The following is a 10,796-nucleotide window of genomic DNA, read 5'->3' as shown; positions in this document are numbered from 1 at the left end:
GCAGGAAGAATTTTCTTAAGCACTGATTAAAATGACGATGAACACTCAGTATTATTTATGACGTACATACAGGGAAGCACTTAGCAACACTTATGCCATGTGCCAAATACATGTCATCTAGAAGCAAATGGGATGGTTTAGAACTGCATCACACCTCAAGTAGTTCACATATTACTTCTGTCTGAAAAACTATCACTACAGTCACTGAAGCAAAACATGGCATCCATTCCAAGCCACAGACTAGAATTGCAATTTCTCCTTTTTTTTTTTTTTTTTTTTTTTTTAGACTGGCTGGCAAACCTTGCTCTGGAACCTCTTGAAAGTTGATGGAAATTGTCCATCTGCTGCGATGGTAATTTCCCTGCCACCTTACTTCCATTAGAAAACACTGCTCTTCAAAACAAAAGGAAGCCCAGCTTTGTTGCCGTAACCTGTCAATCTCTGCACACAATTTACATAGCTGCTCTAACTGAAGACACATTACACCCCTCACTCTCAAACTATCGCCTGCCGAAACCTGGAAGTTCATGAAGGTCTGACTTTACTGTTGAGTTCCCAGCTAGGCTTGTTTAATTTTGTTTTGAAAAATTGAAAAAAGAGATGCCAGGTGCATGGACAAAGTTGTTGTGGCATAGAAACACTTTGCTATCCTGAAGGGGAGAGGCTGGGAGGCTTGTGGGGACAGAGCCTCCCTCTGCCAGAGCCCTGCTTCATGACGAACACCACGACTGGGAGTCCTGGCAACGTTCACCCACGGGCAACAAGGGGTGTTTGACCGAGCCAGCGAGGACCAAACCAGATGGAACATCTCAGCCAGTATTACTGGACACTGACATAAAAAATAAATCTTAAACTACTGACAGATTGGGCCTATCTGACTTCCAAATTCTCCTTAACTCCTGAAAGATGGTAAGACGTTTTAATAAACCACAGTGATAAGACCGCAGCATTTAGAGGGCCCCAATTAGAACAGAAATCCCATTACGGTAAACTTTCTGAGGTTGGTATCTGAGATACTAGACCTTGAAACTTTTCGCTACATGCTGCTGAGTTTTAACACATCCAGCAGCAATATCATTTTAAGAATCTCACTCATGAAAACATCCAGGAATCAAGATTCTTCATACTATGAAAGCCTGAAATGAAATCATAACTCTAGGTGTTGACCAGGTATTAAGGGAACCCACCCAGACCTCGGAAAGAAGGTAACTGATGCTCAGATTGATCTGACTGGAGACTATGGTCTGCCATGACTGGGAAGCCTTTGGTGGGCCATATATCTAACTTTAAGATGTACTCCAAATACTTCTTTTGGATCAGAAGGACATCTCCTGAGAGCTCAATTTTTTTCTTTCCCTCCCTTTTTTTTTTCCTTAAACTGGATGCTGTTTGATGGCAACACTGGCCTTCTCTTAGTGTGCAAACATAAATGCACTCGACACTCCCCATGTTACCTCTCCATATCCAAACACTAAGGTAACAAAATAAACAAAATGCTACAGAGTGGATTAAAGTATTAGGTGTTTGCATTCAGAAATTACACTTTGGTGCTAAGCCTGACACACTAACTCAATTGGTTTGATTTTGGGATCTATTTCAACTAGTTCCTCGTATTTTAACAAATAGGTTGAAGTGCTGTTCTATATGGAATAAACCTTTTGTATCACTTTATATAGGCTGGATTTTCAACTGGAGTTTCAGCTGGGGTCGAGACAGCTACATCTTGTGCTAGCTTACTTCTGCTGAAGATCTAACATTATCTTCTCCTATCACAAAGTAACTAATGAAGCCTAGCTGAAATTGAGAGTACATTTTAAATAAAACTCTATTAGAGCTCAATTTCTTACTGTTTCTGTGCCAAGAACAGTCCATAAAAAGAAGCTGACACTGAATAGACAGTAGGCGTTACATCTTACAGGTTTTATTTCTGAAAACAAAACAAAACAGAACTTTGCAGCAGATATAGGAACGCAGCTCATATTTTGTTACAAAGTGCTAGTATCCTACCGAAGTCAACAGCTTCACGAGCTACAGCATGGTTATGGTATGTGGTATGCTCAAGTATACTTCCTGTCTCACTTAATGTTGTCACAATGTAGGAGAAAAAGTGTGTTTGAAAGCAGGGTCAGCCGCATGTTAAAAAACCCCAGAACGAATAACGAAAAGAACCCAACAAACGGCACCGAGGGGAAAACACTGGAGCGCCTGGCAGAAGCACGGCACTTTAGGAGGATGATGCCTTTCTGTCCCATGTTTGTCCAAAAGTGTTAGTGGAAATTTATCTTACCTGACAGTAAAGAGCGTGTCAGTGTAATGCCATGCAGCTGCAAGAAGCAACCTGAGAGAGAGCTGGGTAACAAACTAGAGTTTGTTAGAGTTGTAACTAGAGTTGTAACACTGAGAGTTAGCTGAATTCAGCAGGTGTTTTGTTGGAAGAACAAAATGAGAGCAGATGAAAAAAGATAGGAGTTGACAGAATGAAGATGACTGTTTTAAGGTAATTTGGTAATCAAAAACCCAGAATAGCGACTTCAATGTCCCTGACTGGGCATACTATACTGAGAGAATACATACTTTGTAAGAAGATTTCTTCCAGCTTTTTTTGCTCACTGCATCAGAGCTTTTCTCCCCCTTCCCCAAGTATGACCTTTACAGGGCCTTTAATGCTGAAGCTCTTCCATTCCTGGTGTTTCTCTGTAGACATACTGATGCATACCCAGTAAAGGCAGTGCAAGATTGCATACATTTCTTCTTCCCTGAGTAAATGGCACATAGTTAAAAAAAACAAACAAACAAAAAAAAAACCAAACCAAACCAAACTAACGGCTTCCCTTCTGCTACTGGTGACTCAGAGACAGGAGTTCTGCTCCCATGTGAACAACTGGTGTCTACTGGCTTCATGAAGTCTGTACTTGGGTCTTCTGTGATCAGAAAAACACACTGCGATCAAGGAGGCTTCAGGCATCCAAGGATAGGAAAAGACAAGATCCCCAACAGTCTAATTTTCAAGCCTCAAGAGGGTAAAATATATGGGCAGAACACAGTCCTGGTTTAAGTAAGTTTGCAAAGTAGCGGGGACCTTTAAGTTTAAACCTTGATGACACTTGCTACTTATTTCTAAAAGAGAATCCATTTCTGAGTAAGGTCTCTTAGTGTCCAAAGACCGAACACATAGCAAGGGCTTCTTCACGTGAGATGACTTCTCTTATACTTGTGCGGACTATAAATGAGCTTCCCAATTGTGCAAAGACGACAAAATCCAGAAACACCAAGTGGACATCTGGAAAGCTCAGGAGAAAAGGCAAACTTTTCTCCCACAGCCCAACTGCACTGAGTCCTGCCTCTCTCTGTCCCACAGTCTCCAGCTTTATGCCAATATAAATCCATTGAATTCTGGGGCACTTGCATGGGTCTGTGGATCTTTCCAACAATGTCAACACTGCTAAACCAGGCTCAGAAGTTTTTGAAAGCAAAATGGAAGCTCCTGTTAGAAGTTCCTTGCAAAATATGCGACATCTTTATAGTCATTGTGTAGAAAGCTGAATGGACGAACTGACGGGAAACTACAGCTTACAGTTCTGAGGATCCATCTCTGGGTTTTGGCATCTTCCATTTTCAGGTGGAAAACAAGCTTGTTTCTTTTTAAGTATAAAAAAGCCAACAAATTCATAGTGTAGCTAAAAACGAATTCTGCAAATACTGCTAACTCAGCCATATGTCAAAGTAAACAATCATTTGATAATAAAGCAGGTGAAGTATCAAAGAAGCTCCGTTTGAATAGTATTTATTTGCAATCATTAGGTTTAAATGGGAAACTGTTTACAGGCACACACTAGATAACCAAAATAGAATGAACATAAAGAAATCTATTTGAAGGTCCTTTTCAAATATTTCAAATATTTTATTAAATATTTTATTCAGTTTCATTATCACAGTTTAATGTACTTTAGCATGTTATACACATGAATTAACATGTGCACTTAAAAATATCAAATTAAGAAGTTTTTGAAGAAAGTATGACATTCTATAAATGTGCTTATTGACTTTTAACTACAAACATCTAAGAAGGCAGTAGCTCTGTTATACCACTGATGGAGATGAACTATTGTAAGGCATGTTTACACCAAGCTTTGGAGAGAATAAAGCCAAATACTGGGTCAAAATTCAGTGGAATTATGTGTGAGAATAAAAGTTGAAGGATTGGGCCCTAGGAAGAAAGATCATAGCAAATCAGTTGTGTTAAAACTGTCACAACAGATACTGGTTATTAAAAGCAAGCACTGCTGAGAAAGGTTTTCGTAGCATCCAGGTCAGCAGGATGTGTGGTTTTTTTCAGGTGTGATATTTGAAAATCACACCTTATGGTGTAATGTGAAGGAAAGAGACTGAAATCTAGCAAGAAAGTTGGAAAACTATCATCTGAGAAACCTCATGTTGTTTTATGACCTAACATGGGAACATTTTTGTACAGAGAGCATGTTGCAAGTCACTGCCCTCCAATGCATGTGTGTGTGTGTATGCATATGTATACATACACGCAGACACATGTACATATATGCCTCTCTTGCTTTTGTCACCTTCAAAGTCCCAACCACTGATTAAAGTGTAGCAGTGTGAGAGAGAAATAAGGTTTCAGTTGCAGGGATGAAGGGAGTAGATTAGACCATTACATTTGGAAGCCTAGTTAGTTAGCCTGTACAGCTGTGTTTTTTTCCAGTAGAGTACAGTGTGGGTCTGCTGGTGTATGGTAACAGTTAAGACCCAGAAACTACATTACAATTCTTTGGAAGAACTCAATAAATGTTAAGCAAACTTGCAGTTGTTTTTAAAATTCCACGTCAATGAAGGCCCTAAACCACAATGACGTGCCTCCCCCAGGAACATCACGCAAGCCCAAGCTTAACTCCAAGAGCGTAGTGGTCTGTAACCGGGGCTCCTGCACTGTCACAGTGCAAACAACGATGCTGCCCCTTCAGTAAGGATGGTTTTCAGCGTAAGCTTAGGTGTGTTGCTGAGTGGAGATCTCATGTCAAGTCTTCCTAGATTTCTGCCTTAGAAGAATTAGTGGGGGAACATAAAATTCGCATCCATCTCATAAGCTTCTTCAAAGTTGTCAATTCAGCAGAAAATACTGAGTATATAAATGACTGTAATAGTACTTAGGTGAGAGCATAAACCTCACTGTGCCTTTTTATTGGGGAATTCAGGGGAGGAGGCAAGTAACTTTTTCACATACTAAATGCACTCATTCACGGCGCTCAGTGTCCTGAAGTGCCTCAGCATCCTGGCAGCTGTAGGTGACAGTTCCACAATATGTACAAGGTAATAAGGAGAATGCCACAAGTATTACAAAACATGGCAAAGATACCTAGGAGCTCTACAATCTATCAAACAAGCACGGCAAACAAACGGCATCTAATGGATAATGTATGGTATACAACACACAAGTTGCACAGTTATGTGTCCTTGCGAAATCAGGATTGCAAACGTAAACTCCAGAATAAGTTTCAAGAGCAGCATTTGGCTTAATGCGTCACCTCTGGCAATATCTGAAGTCCACCACCCCATGAGCACTGCATTTTCTGCTGCTACAAAAACCGATCTCACTGAACCAACTAGAGCTGGCGGGCCCATGTCCTGCAACCCATATGACTGTAGCAGAGGTTAAACAAAAATGCTCCAGCAACATAGTTTGGCTACCACTGTATATTCAGCCTTTACGTTGTCTGTGCTATATAAACGTCGCTCTTACAAAGTAAAGCACACAGTGATATACAAATGGTATCAATGGCTGAAAAGATTACACGATCAAGCCTGAAAGCAAATGGAAGTTAACAAAAGTAGTCTTTTAGGAGAGGTAGCCATATTAGACTCAGCATTCAAAAAAAGGGAGTGCACTCAAAGGGTCAACATACATTACAGTCTCTTGCAGACCCATCATGTTTTTCTTTTTCCTACTTTTTTTTTTTTTGCAGAATGTACACACCCAGGCGCACACGCACACACGCATACTCACGCATATATATACACGATCTAGCTTTTTTCCTAATTCCCCTTTTTTGCCATAACTTTGCCATACTGAGAACAAAGGCCAGCTTTCCTTTCATTCTCTCTTAGCTGTCCCACATCTACTACTGTTGCCTTCAGTCTGTTCAGTATCCGTACAGTAGCTAAACAGGTAGAGGAAATTAAAACTGCTTCGATTTAGTATCCTGTTCCAAAAGATAGCATCCAAACTGTAAGGCATTCCCTCGTTCTGATGTGAGTTACAACTCTCTTGGGTTTCTACTTGATACAAACTGCAGAGTGCTTTTCAGCCTTGTGCTACAAAGGCAGCTTTCACCCAAATACTAAAGACCAAAGCTGGAATTTAAACACCACAAGTTCACACACTTCTACCAGTCCCTTGTTCCTGTGCCCCTTTCCAACAACGCTATCACTTTAATTTCAAAAGTCATGCACCAATGCTATAAAATAGATACCCAAACTACCAAGAAGTCTCTTGCTCATGACTTTGGGATATTGTATTAGTATAAAAGAGCATTCAGTCATCTTAAATAAATATATTCTATTTCTGAAATCACAGCACATTCAAGGGGTAGTTACTGCCATAAGCAGAGCATTAAGTAATCTCCATAGATGTTTTTAGAATCATAAAATCATTTCGATTGGAAAAGACCTTTAAGATCATCGAGTTTTGATTGATTTGGTCTAATATCTGGAAAATAACCTACTGTGGGGACAAGAATCTGCATCTCAAATGTTCTGCAGAACATTTTTCCCATATTTGTATACAGTACTAGAACAATTAAGAAGACATTACAGTAATTTTCTCCCAGCTGCTTAAATCTGTAGCTTCGGCTACAACAATATATTTTGTATACCTCAAAACTACATATGAAATATCAAAGATCACTAAATAAATAAAAGCCAAGGAAAACTGGGACAGTACTGCATTTTACACTTGAGACAAGATTCCCCCCTCCCATGGATAAGTCACAGAGGACGACTACGGTAAATGCTTTTCTTTTTTTTTTTTAAAGAAAGATTTATACACAGGTTCAGATCCAGAAAATAATGTGAAATGCATAAATATCGATAGCTTTAGCTAAGTTAAAATGGGTTCAGTAAAGTATGATACAACATATTCAGAATAAACAAAGCAGAAAAGCATCATATTTTGGTTTGCTTGAGATATACATAAGGTGCAACAATTTCTTCTCTAGAGGCATTTGTGGACAATGTGTTAACGGGTAACAGTGTTTGCTGGTATACTGAAGTACACACAATAGCAATAAGATTTTCCAAAATGAAAGCAGCTGAAATTAATAAAAATTAAAACAAAACAAACAAGGAAAAAACCCAACCCCAATACAGTAAGATATTGGTCTGAAATTTTTGTTGTGCTAACAGACTTTGTTACCTGAAAATACTGATACCCCTTCTAGTAGATTCAGGGAAAATTCTAGCTACTGAAATCAAGACATCACTCAGAGAACCAACAAAGGCAAATGCCTAGTGAACTATAAAGCTTTGCAGGATTTCTGCTACTCTCAGTGCCTAATCGCTTAAAAATTAAGCATATCTACAAAAAGGTTTATAAGTATCTGAAAACAGTCATATCCAGTAAACTGACCCAACCCTACCCCCTCTCTAAGGGAAAGTCAAGGAAAAGCAGATCAAGTAAGATATTAATTCATATAGAAAAAAGTAATTTTCTGTTTCTTTTAAAAAAGGTACCATTAATATACAGAAATATCTCCAGGAACAATATTGAAATTTAAATCGAGGAAGGATGGGGTGCTTTGACAAAAATATATCTACTCTAAAGGTTTCTAGAGAAATAAGTTAGTACCATTGTCAACGTGAACGGCCTGCACTGTAACATATTTGGATTTCAGCTAATTATAAAGTGGTCCAAAACTCCAACAGCCACCTTGCTGTGACCCAACAGTTTTAAGTCTTTTAAGTTTTTCCTGTCTTGTTAAAATAACTTATAAAACTTTAATAAAATCTTATTAAAAATACTGCCATAGGCTGCAATGGCATTCTAGGGGCTCTTAGTCATATATTCACCTGAATTTTTAAAAAGCCTTTTCACTGACTCATTGGCTCGTAAATTTTGTTGTTCTTTTGTTGTTGTTCCCTTCTTCCAACACATGCATCCTCGATGGTGCCGTTTCAGTGACACTTCCCCAGCTACCTGCCTTTTGTCAGATCTTTAATCCTCTGTTACAACTCGTGTGGTATGTTGTATATTGTTTCCCGACACTGAACCAAAGACTTTCACTTAACTACAACAATGAAAGGCTAAACCTAGCAAGCATTAATAGAGTTACTGTCCATATGGCTATTACATCAAATTAGTTACAAAATAACCCCAAAACACATTATCAATTCAGTCAAGTATAAATAAGAATGCCTGATAGAATGATGTAAACTCGCATCATTTAAAGACTTAATTCAAAGAACTTCAAACTCAATCTAATACTATCAAAAGTTCAGCCGGTATGACGAAGACTAATAGAAAATTATTGCTGGAGTCCAATTTGGTAAATTGTTGTGCTACAATGCAAAAAGTAGGGAAACATCTTGTGCTATAGAAGAAGTACCCTGTTGAATTTGTAGCTTTAGATCAATTACTAGTGATCGTTTTGCATCTGTTGGTAGGAATCAATGCTTGGTTATACAATAGTGTAAGTCAAGATAGCGAAGATAACAGGCCAAGTGATACACTTGGACTGCTTTTGGGATGTATTTATGAGAGCAAAACACAAAAATTCAACATAAGCAAAGACAGAAACTGGCAGATGGATCTGTTTGGTAGTCTGAATTCAGTCAAACATTACTCTTCGGTTGTAGTTTATCTGTATACAACTTGCCACTTTACCAACGCAAACTGTAATTGGCCCTTTACACAAATTCTGAAGCTGATTTGGACTGTGCATAGTAACTACAACAATGCCAGTGTCTGTAAAATGTAAAAGGTATGTGTATCAGTGTACATGTATATCGAAAAGTCACGGTTTTAGGTTTTTCAGAATGGTGAAATAATACTAAGGTCACTTTTGAAAAACGCATTTGCAGTACTTTTTGTTTACAGGAAAGTTTCACCAAGTCACTCAGATATCTATGCAAAAATAAAGGAACCCTCCAAGGCATGAAAGACAAGTCAATTATCTGCAGTATTTTCTTTTCCATACACCACTCCTTTTTCTAATGCACATCATCCTGGTTATTCAAAGCTAAATTAAAATGAAACAAACCCAAACACAGCCTGTCAGAATTTTTGCCAGTAAACTCTACCACTCTGGTGGCAAATATAAAAGTGCAGAACATCTGGACCACATGGCTGCCCAAACACCGCTAACAATGGTACATCTGTCCAGGCTGCCTTGAGTTCTCTGGAACAGGTTTTAAATTCATTCTACAATATAAACGTAGGCATAACCTATTAATATAAACCATCTTAAAACTTAAATCTTCATGTACAAAAATGACTAAGAATATCTAATAATAACTAGTGCAGTGCGTCAGTGTTTTTGTTGTTGTTGGGTTTTTTTTTTTTTTTTCATTTTCATTTAGAATAACTAGGTATTATACGAAACTAGTTGCCGTACTCTCTGGTTGGTAAAAGAGATGCTGTGTGAGCTAACAGTAAAGGCAGCCTTTTTCACACCAACCACCTATGTACTGTTTAAAAGCCTTCAATAGAAAGCAAGCTCTGGGATCATTCCATTTCTGTTCATTAATAGACTATTAATATCACCCTCCTACATACTGGGTTCCGATTTGACGACCTGGCCCAAGTTGCTAACGTCTGGCTTCCAGTGAATTCTGGGCCACTCAGAGCAATAAGCACTTGCTTGCAGTCTATAGTTTCCATCATATGGACTGACTAGCTTCCCTTGGTAAAGACAAGGCTAGGATATTAGGTAAAGCACAATGTTTTACAATAAAGTGGAGCTTCACTGGTCAGCGCAGGAAATAAGCACTGGAGCCTGAGACATTTCATTTGGCTGTCCGTCATGTGGGAGAGGTGTGGCCCTCTGACTTCTGCAAAAGAAGAAAAGAAAAGCCACCCATCATTATTTGGAGCACTGGACATGCTTTTATCAGACCAGAAAGGATGGAAAGCAGCATGTGATATGGTTTAACATGCGACATTACAGCACTGCAACTCCCTGCTGCTACAGATGCCCACATACTGTTGTTACATGCTCTTTTTAGAGGTATTCCTGCAACAGTAACACAATATCCTGAGGACAACCGGCAAAACAATGCAAAGTCAGGCAAAACCAAGACCTGATGGTATTTGACTCCAGAAAACAAAATGCACGGCTGAAGAGTAAGTTAAGAGTGCACAAGTGCTGCTACTCATTTTGTAAGGGAGTGGCTTCAGCCCTCAGAAGCAGAGAGTACAGCTCATGTGTGAAAAAAGAAGGTAAATGCACAGAGGCATGTATCATGTTAATGCGAGTCAACAGCCAGCTATTAAGCAATATGGAAATATACTCATCAGCAGAGCTGCACGTTGGGATTACTCCAAGTTTCATGACTTAACACTTCATCAGCCCAGCACAACATCTATTTCATTACTACAGCAGTGATAATTTACAAATGATACCCTGACACAGGGTATCACAAAAATAAACTGCGCCAGAATTGTGTGCTGGAAACCAACATCAAACACTGTAGCAGATGGACTTGGGAGAGCTCCTTTGCAGCTTGCCTTTTAAAATACATACACAAAGCACGTCACTGCCTGTTACCTAATCTCACAAGTCAGGTTCTAT

General features: G+C 39.0%; 1 protein-coding gene across 19 annotated transcripts in view; it reads right to left on the bottom strand.

The window, feature by feature from the left end:
• Nucleotides 1–1,905: 1,905 nt before the first annotated feature.
• The window catches only part of BBX (BBX high mobility group box domain containing), a 154,053-nt gene continuing 145,162 nt past the window's right edge, over nt 1,906–10,796 (bottom strand). For all 19 annotated transcript variants that reach the window (XM_075514854.1, XM_075514863.1, XM_075514871.1 and 16 more), the window contains one exon: nt 1,906–10,056. In XM_075514854.1, coding sequence (XP_075370969.1) covers nt 9,969–10,056 — 88 coding nt within the window. In that variant the 3' untranslated portion in view covers nt 1,906–9,968. The remainder of the gene's footprint in view (nt 10,057–10,796) is intronic.

Source organism: Mycteria americana, chromosome 1, assembly GCF_035582795.1.
Source record: "Mycteria americana isolate JAX WOST 10 ecotype Jacksonville Zoo and Gardens chromosome 1, USCA_MyAme_1.0, whole genome shotgun sequence".
Classification (NCBI taxonomy): domain Eukaryota; kingdom Metazoa; phylum Chordata; class Aves; order Ciconiiformes; family Ciconiidae; genus Mycteria; species Mycteria americana.
Note: the sequence above shows the minus strand (reverse complement) of the source record. Positions and strands in the feature narration are given on the sequence as shown.